Genomic DNA, 17,570 nt, shown 5'->3' with positions numbered 1-17,570 from the left:
TTTTCCTGCTGCCATCAGACTGTTAAACTCTAAATTGGACTCACCCCTAAAAGGGAAGTCCTGTATCACCCGTGAAAACATATTTGCACTACCAACTTGGCTGATCTTTTATAATCCCTTTAAATAGGACATAACTCAATGTTCTACTGCATTTTGCACCATATTTATTTATTTTGCACTGCACTAAACGTTCCCATATTAATGCCTTTTGCACCATGACTTTTAAACTGGTTACCTTCTCCTTCGCTGTTTACATTCTGATCACTGCTGCACTTTATAAATGGAAAGTTACATTTCACTGTATGCAGCGAAATTCTGTTTTGTATACACTCTGTGTACAACATCACAAGTTTCTCTAATTCTAAGTCATCACTGATAATGATTTTAGTTAGGGCTATCAGAGGCATGTCACACTTTTGAATTTGTATTGGCAACGTTTAAAAATTATATATATAAATAAGTTTCTCCATTCAGTTATCCAACAATAATATCCAACAATAAAATTCCAGTAAAGTACATCACAACTTTACCATAGGCCTGATAAACCCATATCAGAGAGCTGCTCTTTCCTGGCAAGCACATACAACATTTGCATAGATATTAATGCCTAAGCAGGCTAAACACCATAATTTGCAAGCAATTAGCAGTACTATCGGAAGGGGAAACCTAATGAAGTTTCACTGGCCCTGCTTAATTATCATATTAATGGAGTCATAAGTTGTCAATTAACTTTGATGACAGGTAAGAACGCCAGGATCCAACAACTTTTCTAACAAAAGTGTTCAACAGTTTATTACCCTGCAAGTGAACTATATCTGCAAAGAACGGCAACAGTTAGAAAGAGAAAAGCCATTTATTGTTTTCTTTTTTAAGCTGCAATATATTCAGGGTAGTCATAAAAGAACATTGACAGTTAAACATGAAAACAGACAAATGAAGGTGGTCTGCCAGAGAGAATAAAGCACTTCCAAGTCTAGGAGGAGCCAACTCTACAAGCTAACACAAACACATTTCCAGTAAACACCTTTGTATTATTAGGCTACAAAAAAAAAACTCCCCTGATGACTCCAATGAGCATTGCGGATCCAGGTCCACCCACTCCCTCGCTCTGGTCTTTCATTCCAATTCATTTCAATTACCCAGTTATTCCCACCTTCTTCGCCCTGCCCCGATTAGTTCAGCCTTGCAATTTACAGTTGCTCTGGCCTCATCTGCGGGCAACCGGCAGAGGAGGCAGGGAGACAAGGAGTAATGGAATGAAATGTCACTCAGTCATTGCCTTTGTCACGGCCAGACGGGGATCGTTTGGAGAGGGCTCGTTAGTAGGTGAGGGGTTGTGTGCATGTGTGTGTGGAGTAGAAGGTGTGCCTAAGTAAATGGACAGTAATATGGCGGCCGCCTTGTTTGTGTCCATCTTGTCCGGCCACTACTGGGTCATCAGGATACGTAACCCAGCCGTTTGTCCTCCACACAGTATGAGCTGTAGCTCTCATCAGGGTTTCTTTGCCTTTTTAACAGAAGATGAGCTGGAAGCAGATTCTCTCCGTTTTCGCTGTATGGGATACGGAAAGACAATCATGTTAGAGAATGTCAGAGTTCACTATATCCTGTGAAAGATTAGCCAGGTGTATCCCACTAAGACGATTTCTGTAACTAAATATGCCATCTTTCCCAAACATGTTCCCTAACATTTTTTCATGAACAAATTGCATACTCTGTCATCCTGTTGTTACCCCTTGTTAAGTTATTTAAGAAAGCTATTTTAAAGGTGTTTTAGGCATTAAAGATGGATGATATAGAAAATAATTTAACAATTATTTTGAAAAATAGATTTATGTTTTTTATTTTATCTATCCATTTTTATTTCCAGTCAGTTCAATTCAGTTTATTTATAACTCAAAACACATCATCCCAGGGCACTTTACAGACACAATTCAACCAGATCATACAGCCAAATTGGTTCAAAGTTTTCTTTAAAAGGAAAACAAGGTGATTGCATCAACTCATTGACTCTTCAGCAATCCCTCACACCAAGCATGCTTATAGCGACAGTAGAAAGGAAAAACCTCCAGCAGAACCAGGCTCAGTGTGACCCCAGCTCCACCTTTCTGTTGTGTCCTTTGAAAAGATAATTCACCCGCATTTCCTACTGATGGTGGTCAGAGGACCCGGTGGGACCTGTGTACAGCAGCCTCGCTTCTGTCAATGAGTTCCATTAATGACTGAATGTAGTGTAAAGCATTCTGAAGTCCCCCTGACTTGAAAAGGCTAGGCAAGTACAGATCATCTACTTAATGGTGCAAAAATAAAACAATACATTCTAAATAATTTGATCATTTAACACAGTTATCATGCCACAGCTGTTCAAGTGGTACAGTGACAAAACAACAAATGTTCTCTCATAGTGGTTTAATTTTCTCCATCATGAGATTGCTATTACCGAACTGACCCAATCGACCCAAATCAAAATCATTTCCATGCAGAATCTTTGAAACTGTTTCTTTTCTAATGCTCTGTACTGTTTTACCTCCTTTAACATTAAAAAGGCCTAGTGGACAGTTGATAGTAGAGTTATCTTTTGCAGGTTTAGTTGCAGCAGATTATGGAAATTTGTATGAAAACCAAAGTGGCAGTAAAGCCATTGTTAAACAGCATTCATTCAGTTTTAGTACAGAGTCATTTAAAGTGTTAAAGTTATAATTTAAGCATTTGAAAAACAAATTAAAGAATCAGGTGTTAGAAAGGTTAATGAAAGGTTTGAATGAACTATGCTTACCGAGTTTGGGGTGAGTGGCGCTCCTACAACATCAATAATCTGCTCCTTGGCTTCCAACTTGATATCATCTATGTTGGGCCATGACTGAGCTTCTGCCCCTGGAGTGGATGATGCAGTAATGTTTGCTGCACTGATATCTGCACCCTGTGGGCCTCCAGAGAGTCCTCCGCTTCCCCCTCCTGTGGTACCTCCACTTCCAGTCCCACTGCCAGCTTTGAGCAGGGCCTCATAACGATGTCGTAGCATCTGTTGTTCATATTCGCAGTTGCTGTGGGCCTGCTTCAGTTCATACAGGAGCACCAGGTCACTGCGAAGCTCATTGAACATCTGCACAATCTCCTCTGTGGGCATTGGGTTGAGATCTTTATCCAAAGAAATGAGGCAAAGACAAAACAAACAAATGTCAAACATGTGATTGGACAGAGTTAAAGGAAAAAAGCTGCTGTGCTGTTACAGGTTGCATGTGGTGAGAAAACACAGATTTATTATCTCTGAAAACAATTCCCACTGTCTTCCCAAAAGTATTCGCTCACCCATCCAAATCACTGAATCAGGTGTTTCAGTCAGTTTAGGTAAATGGCAAAAGGTGTATAAAATCAGACACCTAGGCATGGAGACTGTTTCTGCAAACATTTGTTTTTCTTTTGAAGGTTTTGGAGATCAGTGAATTCCAACATGATACTGGGATAGGATCTTAGGTCTAATCTTCATCTCTCCTTGCTTCTAAATCTACTGTTAGCTCTATTATAACAAAATGGAGAAGACTGAACAAGAGTAACTCAGCCATTAGGTAGTAGAGGATGTAAACTGGTGGAGCGGGTCCAGCAGGTGCTGAGGAACCCTAGTGAGCCTCTACAGCAGTGGCCTAAAACCCTCCACTGTCCGTGTCCTGGAACTTTGAGATGTTGTCTTACAGTAGGAGCCATTCACAATTGCCCTTCCCAGTCAAACGCCAGCCGAATGGCAGCCCACATCCCTCCAACTCCCGGCGAAATTCCCTCCAACTTCCAGCCACTGGAGTGACCCCCTCTGGCATATTTTTTACTCTGATTCCATCATTTCACTGAATTACAGAGTCTGACCAGGAGATGACACTTCTTTTTAGATCTCAATGCCCACAAATAATGACAGAAAGACTATTTTAGTACAAATATTGATGTTTAAAAAAGAACAGAAGGGGGACCAGCCAAGGGCCCATCAAGGAATTTTGAATGGCTACTACTGTAGACATCTGAATCAAATGACTAAACCACCCAATCTTTGCTAATGACCTCATATTGGAGTCAGGTGTGTTGAAACCGATCTGAAACATCGGCCCGTGACGACTACAGTTTGAGACCACTGCTCTAGAGTCAGTCGCTCCAGACTTCCACACCTAATGTAGCCTTTAGATTGGCTTAGATATAGTACATAGAGAGCTCCATGGAAAGCGTCTCTATGGCGAAGCAGCTGCATCCAAGCCATACATCACTAAATGCAATACAAGGGTTAGACAAAGTGGATCAGAACACGTCACAACTGGACTCCTGGAGCTAAGAGGGTGTGTTCCTGCAATTAAAAATTTAGCCTCTCCATAAGGAAATCTGAAGGCCCAGTCTGGATATAGCAGTTGCAAGGAGAACGTTACTCGTCTGACTGTATTGTGCCAGGTGTAAAATTTGGTGGAGGGAGGATTATGCTGTAGGTTTGTTTTTTCAGGAGCTGAGCTTGGCCTCTTAGTTTTAAGAAAAGGAATTTTGAATGATATAAACAATCAAAGATTTTCCATTTTCCCAACTTTGTGAGAACGATTTGGAGACGGCCCCTTCCTCTTCTAACATGTCTGTGCACCAGTGTACAAAGCAAGGCCTGACCTGACCTCAAAGAAACTGAACATCAATGGAATGAATTAGAGCTGAGACTAAGAGTTTATATTGTTGGTAAATTATCTATTTTTTATTATGGAATATCAGAAGTAGGTACTTCAGCTGTCACTCTTAACTGTTTTACTCTACTATTGGTGGGTCTTACTTTTATTACAAACAACTTTTTTTTTTTTTTTTTTTTTTTTTACAGTGTCCTGTCTGGCAAGGTGGCAATAAGAATAATTGTCTTGATGCCAAAAGGAGCCCAACAGATTTTACTTTCACAAGTGTAGCGGTATCGCAATTGCCATACCGCTCCACTTGTTTCATGTATATAAATTGCTTTATTATAATTATGCAGGGAGTTTTACAGTTCATATGGACACTGCAATGTAAGTAGAGCAGAAAAACAGAAGAAGAAGAAGGAAAAAGAAAAAGAAAAAAACAGGACAAAAGATGAAAGAAAGAGGAGATAGGAAGGAGACAATGACAAAACATTTTCAGTCTGCTTCAACACCTGTAATGAGATGGAGAAAAAAAAAGAAAAAAAAAGAAAAAAGAACAGCACAACCAAAAAACATGGTACGAGATATACAATAAAGCAAACACCTTGAAACTATCACTAAAGTAATATTATTAAGTCTGACATGTACTCTGTGTTACCTGAAGATATGAATGTGGGGTTTCTGTTTGGAAGTGAATCTCTAAGTACCTGAAGCCTAGCACCTGTAGTTGTTTGTGAGGGTGAACTTGTGCATGTAAAGTTTTAACCATAGAAAAAAAATGCTCAATAGTGGTTGTGGAGAGCCGGAGAGGCACAACTTTTTACAAACAACTTTTAGTGATGAACAAATTTTTCCTGTACATGTACACACGAATTTATTACTCTACAGGCTTAGGGCATCAGGACGTAAAGAAGGGAGGAGAGAAACGAGCAGTAAGAAAGAAAGGATCGAGCAAATGATCATAGGAACTGAGGTAGGACACTAAGGTGTACTGAAAGATGGAAGAAAGGAAAGACAAGGACATGAAGAAAAGGAATTGGGCAAACCGGATGGGAAGGTGGGAGGCTGAAAGTAAGGACGCAAGGAAGGAACAAAGTAATAAAAAAAGAGGAAGAAGGAAAGAATACAAAAAAAGGAAAGAATTGAAGAGATGAGAAACAGAGAGAAAGAAAGGACAAAGAGGAAGCAAGGCGAGAAGGGATGAATGAGCAAAGAACAAATGGAAGGACAGAAAAGGAAAAATAGAAATAAAGAAGGAAGGAAAGAGATCTGGAGTAACGACACAAGGAAGAAGAGTGAGAGGAGAGGTGGAAGATGGGATTTGGAATGAAGCATAGAAATAAAAACATTTTTACATACTTATTAAGACCATGAAAATACTGAACCCCCCTTCATTTCTGGACTGCATACTAACCCTGCTAATCTACTGAAGTTGCCCCTTTTCCTTCTCTACTCAAAATTCACATTTACTGCTGAACAATTTCTAAAATGTCGACCGATTACTAACATTTATTCATACTCACCCACTCCCTGCTCTGCCAGGATCTGCTCAATGGCCTTGATCTTCTTCTGGCCAACAGAGCTTGGCAGTTTCATCTGAACGACACACAAACAGAGAAAGAGAAACGCACCAGAGCAGGGCTGTGATTTAAGGTACTGGCAATATTAGGATAAACTGCTCCACCTCAGGGCGTTTAATTCGTATGAAATGCACTTCAGTGGGTCAGATCAAAATGTCTTTATCCACTGAACTGCATCTGACTGATTGGCTACAGGGCCTCCCCACTTCCTCAGCTGTGCTAATGCATTTTCCATGGAGATCAGGAGCTCCTCATCAGTCTTCATGATAAATAAGGGTCCTCCTCGCTGCTTTTACAGATATTAGCTGTTTGCTAACAGATTTAATCAGCAAAGTGATAATAAGAGATAAGTTTGGACTAGTGTAGTAACCAAGATCTTAATATGTTCTTGGTCTGTAAACCTCTTGGCCTTGTCTCTGTACTGTTTGGTCTCGATTTTGAATCGATTCCATTTCATTTTTGCAAAATCGATGTCTAGGAAATGAGATCGATTTGTTTTATAGTGACGCACGTGAGGTTCACATTCAAAGGAGCAGGAAAGATGCTCTCAAGATGACTTCAAGCCAGACAGCAGCAAATATATACCCAATAGGTTGACTGAAGACATTAACAAATGTAGTTGTTACAGACAACGCTGCAAATATGGTTTGTACAGTGAAGATAATGCAGCGCATGAATGTCTGCTGCGTCACGTCTGCTTGCTAGAGTGAGGCTTCACTAGAGTGAGGCTTCACAAACACGTTTGCACTTTTGAGACAGTTTAGTTCACATCTCAAGTTTAAACTGTCCGATTTACAAGTTTGCACTTTGTGTTTAATATGACAGGAAAAAAATAAAATACATGAGTATTTTGAAACACAGTTGAACCACTTTCATTATTGTAAAAACAGATCGAATCAAAATCGAATCGATTCAGGACTTTGGCGAAAATACGCAGCCCTAGTCTCGGTTGCTGTGGTCTTGACTAAAACACTATTCTTTAACTAGTTCTGTTATCTATATACAACCCCTGGCAAAATATATATTGAATCACAGCCCTCAGAGGATTTTAATTCAGTAGTTTAATTTTGTTGAAAAAAAAGCAGATGACACACATGACACAAACTGGCTTTAAGAAACACTAAAAAAAATCTATTAAAAAAAGTGGTAGAAAGTAACAGTTACTTTTTTTAGACCAAGCAGAAGGAAAAAAAACTATAGAATCCCTCCATTCTGAGGAAAAAATTATGGAATCATGAAAAAGAATAGAACGCTCCAACTCATAACTAATGTTTTGTTGCATGGACTGTATGAGTGACAAACAGTACTCTTCGTCAATCTGGCTCCAACTTTCTCTGATTGCTGTGGCCAGATCAGCTTTGCAAGTTGGAGCGTTCTGTCATGGACCATTTTCTGCAACTTCCACAAAAGATTTCCAATTGGATTAGGATCTGGACTATTTGCAGGCAATAATATTGGTTCCATGCGTTTCTTCTCAAAGAAAGTTTTCACAGTTTTTGCTCTAAGGCAAGATGCATTGTCTTGAAAAATGAATCTATCATCCCCAAACATTCATTCAATTGAGGGGATAAGAAAAGTGTCCAAAACCTCAATGTATACTTGTGCATTTATTGAGGACGCAATGACAGCCAGTGCCTTTACCTGACCTGCAGCCTCATATCATCAAAGACATGTGAACAGCACCAGACAAAGGTTGCAGCACCATCACCTTGCCCAATGCAAATTCAAGATTCATCACTGAATATGACTTTCATCCAGTCATCAACAGTCCATCATTCCTTTTTACTTAATCTATTTTAACCTTTTTTTTCTGTTTAGGTGTTAATGATGGCTTTCATTTTGCTTTTCTGTATGTAATCTATTTTCCTTTAGGTGGTTTCTTGCAGTTAGGTCACAGACGTTGACTCCAGCTTCCTCCCATTCGACCCTCATTTGTTTTGTTGTGCATTCTGTTTTTTACACATATTTCTTTAATTTTTTTGTCTTGATGCTTTGATGTCTTCCTTGGTCTACCAGTATGTTTGCCTTTATCAACCTCTCCTTCTTTTTTTGTTTTTGGTCCAGATTTTAGACACAGCTGACTGAGAAAAAGCAACATCTTTTGCAACATTGCGTGATGATTTACCCTCTTAAGGGTTTGAGAATCATCTCCTTTGTCTCAGTTGAGATCTCTTGTGTTGGGGTTTCATTCATGTCATTCCACTTGATGCAGCAGATCTCCAAGGTCATCCTTTTTAGATGCAGACTAACAAGCAGGTCCAATTTGATGATGGTGTTAGCTTTGGGGATGGACATTTACAGGGTGATTCCATATTTTTTTTACTCAGAATTGAATGATTCCATATTTTTTACCTCTACCTGGGCTAAAAAAGTAACCGTTACTGACTACCACATTTTCTTTTCTTGATTTCTTTTAGTGCTTCTTAAACCAGAGTTTCCATGTGAAATTACTTTAGTTTTGTGTCATGTCTGTGATCTGCTTTTTTTCTACAAAATTAAACAACTGAAAGAACATCCTCCAAGGCCGGTGATTCTATAATTTTTGTCAGGGGTTGTACATTAAACAGTATCAGAAAAAATTATGCCTTTGATGGTAAAACTGTCTCAGAATAACTTTGCGGCTTTAAAAATCTTTGTTGCTTTTTTTTTTTAAATAGAAAACTGTGCTATTATTTTAGAGTAGTGCAGTCTTGGGTCAGATCTTTGATCAAGAACAATCTTTAAGATTCTCAAAGTTTTGTGAGGTTTCCAGTCAACATCAACACTCACCCTCTGACTGCGCAGAGTGACGCCTGCTGACTTGAAGTCGGGGAACTTGATGCCAGCTGTCTCTGGAACAGCCTGGAGAGGAAAAAAATATATATAAATAAATGGTACTTTAGAGGGATGCATCAATGTGAAAATCTGGGAAATCAATATCCAATATTACTATTGCTGCTATTGTTGATAACCGATATTTACTGATGTCATATATTACCCTTTGAAAACCAAGAAGGCCACAATTACTGTAACATAATCAAACAAATATAACATGATTGACCCCCTCAGGGAACAAAGTCAGCAAATAAATGGAAATAAATATTGTTTTTTAATATAGGCCCAGTTTTACTTGACCGGTACTGGAATCTTAAAGATTACAGTGACCAATGTTGATTTCAATAATAATATATGGTGCATCAGTGGTATTTTATTTCAATTTGAGCTTTTGGAACCAAATCGAATAAATATGCTAGAATACATAAGAATAATTTGTTACTTTAATAGAGTTATTTAAAGACTGAAAAGATCATTTTACATATTTTTTCAGTCAGACTTTTTAAAACAACAAACATATAATTATATTTTAATTCATTATGTATATGATTGAGACTTTTTTTAATGTTTTGGGCAGCAGATTTGCTTACTGGTTTTTCTGTATCTCTTTTCTGAGGGAGCTTCTTCTTGGAAACTCTCTTTTCCGCTCGCCTCAGCTCTGCCGTGGTGTCGGCTGCCTTAATGAGCTTCTGCAGATCCTGGGCTTTCTTTTCCCGCTCCTTCTTCCTATTCTCAATCTTCCTCAGCTCCTGAATAAGATACTCCTCCTCTGCCACCTAAAGGACAAACAAGACAGATGCATCTTTATAATTAAAGATACTCACAAAACACATCAACAATATCTTTCAAATCTGAAAATCATAAAAATCTGAATGTTTTCTGGTCATTCAATTCAATATGTGAAATGCATTATTTATTTCATAGATTCATTACAAACAGGGTAAAGATATGATAAGTATAGCTTTTAATTCAGACAATAATGTTTTACAGCTAATGAAAAATCCTTTACTTTGTTGCCCAGAAGATTAGAATATTACATTTAACTAATAATTTAAAGAATTAATACAGGAATGTTATTTTGTGGCCACATTATCATTACTTATGCCTGACAAGCTCTGCAAAGAGTCACAAAAGCTCTTTGAAATCATTGCTGGTCATTCACAAATGACACATCTTAGCATTTTAATATAAAGGCATTAGAATGCAATGGTGTAATAGAAAAACATTAAATTGGCAGCAGAAATAACCTCTGCTTTAGGAGGATTGTGCTGCACCACCTGTTAAGAGTGTAGATGCAGCTCAAGTTCCATGCACAGATGAAACCAGGACATCAGCTACAGAGGTAACATCTTACCTGGCTTAAGTTAAAAAAGGAAAAGGGATGGACATTTGCTAAGTTGTCTAAAGTCCTGCATTCATTGCATGCATTTTATCTTGAACCAAAAAGTTTGGAGGAGACATAATAACCTTCAGGATTACTTTAACAGAGTTCTCCTCCCCCAAAAGAAGGTTCAATTTTAGTAGATCTTTATCAGATAGTGCAGTTATAAATTTTAAAGAATCTGCTTCACTTTCTCTCTCCTCTGTGTCACTGAGCAGTGCTGCAGAGTGCAAAAGTTTAGCTTATTCCCCTTCACAGGTTGATGATTTTGTTGATGGGGTTGCTAGTTCTCTGCGTATTGCCTTAGACAACGCAGCTCCTTTGAAAATGAAAACCGTTAAAAATAGAAAGCTTGCTCCTTGGTTTAATGCAGAGCTGCGTACTTTGAAGCAAAATGCTAGGAAACTGGAGAGAAAATATCGCTCCACAGGCCTGCGAGAGTCCTTCCTAGTCTGGAAAAATGGTTTACTGCTGTATAAGAGGACCCTTTGTAAAGCAAGAGCAGCATACTTCTCCTCATTAATAGAGGAGAATAAGAATAATCCTAGATTTCTTTTTAATACAGTTGCCAAACTCACCCAGAGCCATAGCTCTGTTGAACCGTCCATTCCACCTGCTCTTAGCAGCAATGACTTTATGGGATTCTTTATAAATAAGATTGATCTTATTAAAAATAAGATCATAAGCACTCCTCTATCCGCGATTGTACCTGAGGTAGTCATGGAATCTGAACTGGGTTTAGACTGCTTTGATCCAGTTGAACTCTCTGAATTAGCAAAATTATTGTCTTCATCTAAGCCTTCAACTTGTATGTTAGATCCAGTTCCAACCAGGTTATTTAAGGAGGTATTCCCTTTGATCTCCTCCTCCATTTTAGATGTGATTAATCTATCTCTGTTACAGGGATATGTACCTAAAGCTTTTAAGGTTGCTGTAATTAAACCTCTGCTTAAGAAACCGTCTCTTGACCCAGATGACTTGGTCAATTATAGACCTATATCCAATCTTCCTTTCTTATCCAAAATTCTTGAGAAAGTAGTTGCCAAACAAGTTTGCGATCACTTCCACCATAATGAACTTTTTGAAGAGTTTCAGTCTGGCTTTAGAGCTCATCATAGCACTGAAACAGCTCTGGTGAAAGTCACTAATGATATTCTCATGGCCTCAGATAATGGACTTGTATCTGTGCTCGTCCTGTTGGATCTTAGTGCTGCATTTGATACAGTTGACCATAATATTCTTTTAGAAAGACTTGAATATTTTGTTGGAATTAAAGGAACAGCACTAGACTGGTTTAAATCTTATCTATCTGATCGAATTCAGTTTGTTCATGTTAATGATAGATCTTCAACACGCTCAAAGGTTACCTGTGGAGTACCACAGGGATCAGTGCTAGGACCAATTCTCTTTACTTTATACATGCTCCCAATTGGTAGAATTATTAGACAGCATGGGATTAATTTCCACTGTTATGCTGATGATACCCAGCTATATCTGTCTATAAATCCAGATGAAGCTAACCCATTACATAGATTACAGGCATGTCTTGAAGACATAAAAACCTGGATGACTCTTAACTTTCTGCTTCTGAATGCAGACAAAACAGAAGTTATAGTCTTTGGACCAGAGTCTCTGAAAAAGAAACTGATTAGCCAGTCACTTCATTTGGATGGGATTAAACTGATTTCAGATAATAAAGTAAAAAATCTTGGTGTTGTTTTTGATCAGGACCTGTCATTTAAATCCCACATCAAAGAGGTTTCTAGAATTTCCTTCTTTCATCTGAGGAACATTGCAAAAATTAGAAATATCCTGTCCAGGGGTGATGCTGAGAAACTAGTCCATGCATTTGTTACTTCAAGGCTGGACTATTGTAATTCTTTACTATCAGGAAGTCCACAAACTGTAGTTAAAAGCCTTCAGCTGATCCAAAATGCTGCAGCCAGAGTTCTAATGAAAATTAAAAAGAGAGATCATATCTCGCCTGTCCTGGCTTCTCTTCATTGGCTTCCTGTTAAATCAAGAATAGAATTTAAAATCCTCCTTCTCACATATAAAGCCTTAAATGGCCAAGCTCCATCTTATATCAGAGATCTGATTGTTCCTTATGTTCCTAACAGAGCACTTCGCTCTCAATCTGCAGGTTTACTAGTGGTTCCTAGAATTTCTAAAAGTAGAATGGGAGGCAGATCTTTTAGTTATCAGGCTCCTCTCCTGTGGAACCAACTACCAGTTTTAGTCCGTGAGGCAGACACCCTGTCTACTTTTAAGGCTAGGCTTAAAACTTTCCTTTTTGATAAAGCTTATAGTTAGAGTGGCTCAGGTTATCCTGAGCTATCTCTATAGTTATGCTGCTATAGGCTTAGACTTTTGGAGGACATAGGGACCCCCATTTCATCATTCTGCTTCATTCTCTCTCTGTTCTCCTATTCTGCAGAATCTGTTAGTTCAATCTCTAACCTTCTGCTCTCTCTGCTTTTCCTCAGAGTAGCTTTGCCTCGTCTGTTCCTGTTTGGCTGTGACGTCATCCTGGAAAGAAACATCAGCTGTGCTGCTTCTATCAACACCCTTGTTTATAGATGTTGGAGATCGGCCTGTTTTCCAGTGTGGTCCTGTTTCTCTGACCGTGACTGAGTGGATGTGCTTTCTTCGTCCTCTGGCATGGGAGCTGCCTTGGAGCTCGTCTGCCTGGCTGTGTGTTTCCTGGACGGGGCCGCCTTTTACAGCTGCTTTTTGTATCTCTGCTTCTGTCTCCTTGAACCCCAGTCGGCCTCGGCAGATGGCCGCTCACACTGAGCCTGGTTCTGCTGGAGGTTTCTTCCTGTTAAAAGGGAGTTTTTCCTCTCCACTGTCGCTACAAGCATGCTTAGTGTGGGGGATTGTATTTGAGTCAATGAGTCAATGCAATCAACTGGTTTTCCTTAGATAGAAAACTTTGTATCAATTTGATCTGGTTGAACTGTAAAGTGCCTTGAGATGACATGTGTTGTGAATTTGGCGCTATATAAATAAACTGAATTGAATTGAATTGAATAAGGAGGCACAGGATTCAAGGAGCCTGAAGCCCAACATGACGTTTCCACAGTCATTGACGATTTGTGGAGCAATGCCCTCTGCTGGCCTTGGTCCACCATGTTTTAATCAAGTCCAGTCAGTGAAGCAGCATCTCTCTCTTTGCTAAAACATTTTATCCTTATGTGTTACTTTAACAGTTACATGCATGTGGGAATGTTTAGGTGTTTATATCTAAGTTCTGCCAACAAAATGTGGACCGGATCATTAATATAAAGACAACCAAGGGACAAAAACAGCGATGTAATCTGTAGCGACACAAACACAACAAACTCAGGGAGGAAAAAAAAGAGCCAGAGGAGGCTCTAATTTCAGGAGAGGGAGGGAAGCCGAAATACAGGCTGAGATTTCTGTATTTAAAGTTCTTATTTAAATTGGTTTTATGCAATGTTCTAATTTTCTGAGACACTTGATTTTGAGTATTAAGACATTATATCAAACAAAAAAGAAATAAACAATACATATAAAGATATTCAATTATTAAAATGAATGTTTTAACTGAAGTAATATTGTAACTATGTTGAAATAAGGTGAGATATAATTGTAGAAATAATGAGATAAAATTGAGCAGATTTAATCAGATTTGAGAGATTAAAGTAAAAAGTTACAAACCTGCTCAGGTGTGCGATTAAATAGCTTCTCTAGTTGCTCCTTGCGGCGCCGTTCATGGCCAGCATCAAAGATATAGATCTTTGGCTCAGTCCCTGATGCTGCACGGACCTTGGTCAGCTTACCACAAATGCTATAGTATCGTTCTTTCAGGTCCTCTATGGAGCGTTTCTAAAAATAAAATAAAAAATCGAGCAAAATCATTCCAAGTATACGTCTCAACCTCAGGATTTTAATGGAAACAGTAAACTCTAACTCTGGAAATCAAGGTCTGGGCTCTTTACTCTGTATTGCTGGTAGTCATAGCGATCGTGGATAACAACGAAGCGCAGGTCGAAACGTTTGCAGAGGTCAAAGAGGTGGTCCGTCTCTCCTTTAGTCCAGCCATCGTCGTGAAGATGCATTTGATATTCTTGCTCTGAATATACTGGCACTTGCACTGTCTGGACATGCGAACAGGAAAACAAAAAGAGAGTGGGCATACTTAACAGGTGGGACACAATGCTAAATATTCTTTTATTCTCCTTTTGTCCTGAAGCGACGGGTCAAGCATACCTTGTTAAAACGAGCAAAAGGGTAGTCCTTTCCCTCCTCAGCCATCCGTCTCCAGTGGTGGAATATAGCTCCGTCTTTGCGAGCAGGATTGGTGAAAGGCATCCACTTCCAGGGACGAACCTTTTTACATCCAAGTTTGGCTTTTACAGTCCTATAACCTTGAGTGGTGTCACTAGGCAGCAGAGGGGGTGCATCTCTACGGATAGAAAGGGAAAAAAGATAATATAATGGTATCCAGTGTATCTCATAAAATATTTATTTTTCTATAAAACCATACAAACAAGTCTTAATGGTGTTTTCCAAGACATCAAGTAATCCGCCATAATCCAGGCTTGGAACAGTGATATACAGCTTGAACCAGATATACATACACACTTATCAAAGGAAAGAATGTTTTAGTATTTTGGGCTGTCGTATCTTTTTATCTCAGGGTGTAAATATAACACTAGATATTTAGGTGTTTCAGCTCAGCAATGATTACTAACAAACAGGCAACCTCTTAGCTTCTGAAGTGGTTCAGACCCCATCCTACATATAATTTATGGACTTTCGGGTGAGCAAATAAATTACAAATGTGAATTATGCTAAATCCTCCCAAACAAACAACTGATTCTTTGGGAGGATTGTCTGTCTGAGGGAAAACTATGTAATATACATCACCAGCATCTGGACAGCAGCTTTAATAGACCACATTAACAGAAGAATGTGTAAATGTTTTTTTAGGAAGAAATGCATACTTCTTATCTGAATAAAGCAGAGCATAAACTTCTCTGTGCATTCCTTCTGGTCTTTTGAAGGTTAACGTCTCCGTAGCTTTCTTGGACTTTTTCTGCAGAGAGTAAAGGGGGGGACACATTAAATAGACATAAGAGCAATGTAGAGATATACAAAAAGCAACAGTTATTTTGACACAATGGCTAAAATTATATATGTGAAAGTTGCTTTAATAGTGACTTTTACTTTGTTTGCATTGATGGATCAGGATATCGCCCATTTTCCTCTTAAAATACTCCTAAGATTCCCATTTCAGGTTAATCTAATTTGTTAATAAATTCAACACAAAAATACCAAAGTAATTACAACTGATACCATAAAATGCCAAGTCTGTGAGCAAGTTGTAATGCCTTGCTGCGACGAACCCTGAATAAGGACAAAGTTCTGAAAAAATGAAATCTGCATTTCCATAAAGTTTGTAAGTAATACAAATTGTTAAGTGTTCTATAATTTCCAGCAAAGAAATTAACTTTCAAATCGATAAAGTGGACCAACTGATTAATTGACTGACAATAGCAAACGGTCAATGAATCTAAAGCAACTTGAATTGTTTCTTTCCACTTGTCCTCCAGACTCCATGACATTTATTATCAAAAATAAAATAAAAAAAAAACATGTAATTTCATATGAAAAGAGGTCATTGAAACAAAATATATTTTTAATCAGCAGCGCAGGTTAGTTTTTCTGATGTTATCTCTGTTTAAAGTTGTCTTAACAAAGGGAATGTCTGTCTCTGAGTGGCCGTTGCTTCACTCCTATCAAGGCGGTTATCCAAACTGTTAATGCACACTTTGATGTCACTTTTTCCTTCCACTAAACTTTTCATTTACATGATTTAGTACAGCACTGTTGCAAAAACTGATAACAATTGATCTATCTGTAAAAAAAATATATATATATTTATTATTTAATGCTGTAAGCCCTGTAAGAATTTAAAAAGAACATCCTTAACGAACTAAACATAAAATACATTTCCTTTTGCAACATTTATAGCAACTTTCTCTCACCTTGTCCGAGTTGATGAGATCTTTCTTACTGATGGGACCATCGTTTTCAGCTCCGCCAAGTTCCAAAATATCCCGAACATCAGCACCGGTAGCCATTGTTATATGGCGTTTATTAAGCCGTGGATAAATGCGTTTTACAATATGTCAAGCAGAATTACCGCTTACTTATTCTCAGGCGCTCATTCATTCCCTGAACGATTCAGTACAACAGACATCAACAAAGCTAAAAGCTAACCCGGTCCATCATTTCTCAAGCTTTTAACCTTAGAATGCAGCAAATACCTGAAAATGCTTACATATATATATATATATATATATATATATATATATTGGTATTGATGCTACTTCACCATATGAAATACGCTTGAAATACTTAAAAAATAAAATAAACAAGAAGATATGTTGTTGAAGTACCAGCGGTAGCTAAGTACAGCAGCCGAACATGCCGCTCTGATTATACTGAGGAGAATTGACAGTCGCCACCTAGTGGTGTGGAGGAGAACAATTACAGGAGGTTCTGATTAATGTCAGTTTTGCATAGATAGATAGATAGATAGATAGATAGATAGATAGATAGATAGATAGATAGATAGATAGATAGATAGATAGATAGATAGATAGATAGATAGATAGATAGATAGATAGATAGATAGATAGATAGATAGATAGATAGATAGATAGATAGATAGATAGGTAGGTAGGTAGGTAGGTAGGTAGGTAGGTAGGTAGGTAGGTAGATAGATAGATAGATAGATAGATAGATAGATAGATAGATAGATAGATAGATAGATAGATAGATAGATAGATAGATAGATAGATAGATAGATAGATAGATAGATAGATAGATAGATAGATAGATAGATAGATAGATAGATAGATAGATAGATAGATAGATAGATAGATAGATAGATAGATAGATAGATAGATAGATAGATAGATACTCTATTGATTACATAAACATATTGTTTAAAACCAATTATAACTGAAAATTTGACAAACTATATTTGTAGTCATACTTGTTATCTGCTGCTTTTATTCTCTTCTATTTTATTGTTTAATTCATGTAAAGCATTTTTGAATTATCTTTGTACTGATCTGTGCTATACAAATACACTTGGCTTGCATATGTGGGACTGGAAAACTATATTATATT

General features: G+C 38.0%; 1 protein-coding gene across 1 annotated transcript; it reads right to left on the bottom strand.

Moving 5' to 3' along the window:
- Positions 1-834: 834 nt before the first annotated feature.
- On the bottom strand, positions 835-16,733 carry dmap1 (DNA methyltransferase 1 associated protein 1). Its single transcript, XM_038272241.1, has 10 exons — positions 16,418-16,733; positions 15,374-15,465; positions 14,637-14,832; positions 14,366-14,524; positions 14,085-14,252; positions 9,610-9,795; positions 8,975-9,046; positions 6,149-6,221; positions 2,777-3,138; positions 835-1,552 (listed from the first exon to the last, which is right to left on the bottom strand). Exons 1-10 carry the CDS (start codon positions 16,511-16,513, stop codon positions 1,493-1,495), a joined length of 1,464 nt encoding a protein of 487 aa, XP_038128169.1. The 5' UTR covers positions 16,514-16,733; the 3' UTR covers positions 835-1,492.
- Between the last annotated feature and the right edge of the window lie 837 nt (positions 16,734-17,570).

This window comes from Cyprinodon tularosa, unplaced genomic scaffold (genome assembly GCF_016077235.1).
Source record: "Cyprinodon tularosa strain WSP-4 unplaced genomic scaffold, ASM1607723v1 ctg82, whole genome shotgun sequence".
NCBI classification, from domain to species: domain Eukaryota; kingdom Metazoa; phylum Chordata; class Actinopteri; order Cyprinodontiformes; family Cyprinodontidae; genus Cyprinodon; species Cyprinodon tularosa.
The sequence above is the reverse complement of the archived record's forward strand: the minus strand, read 5'-3'. Positions and strand labels throughout refer to the sequence as shown.

Excerpts from the sequence above, each read along its gene's own strand:
- dmap1 (XM_038272241.1), bottom strand. The coding sequence starts at position 16,513 with ATGGCTACCGGTGCTGATGTTCGGGATATTTTGGAACTTGGCGGAGCT. Across the intron at positions 15,466-16,417 it reads ATCTCATCAACTCGGACAAG|AAAAAGTCCAAGAAAGCTAC; the intron begins GTGAGAGAAAGT and ends TACTCTCTGCAG. Across the intron at positions 14,833-15,373 it reads CTGCTTTATTCAGATAAGAA|AGATGCACCCCCTCTGCTGC; the intron begins GTATGCATTTCT and ends TTCTATCCGTAG.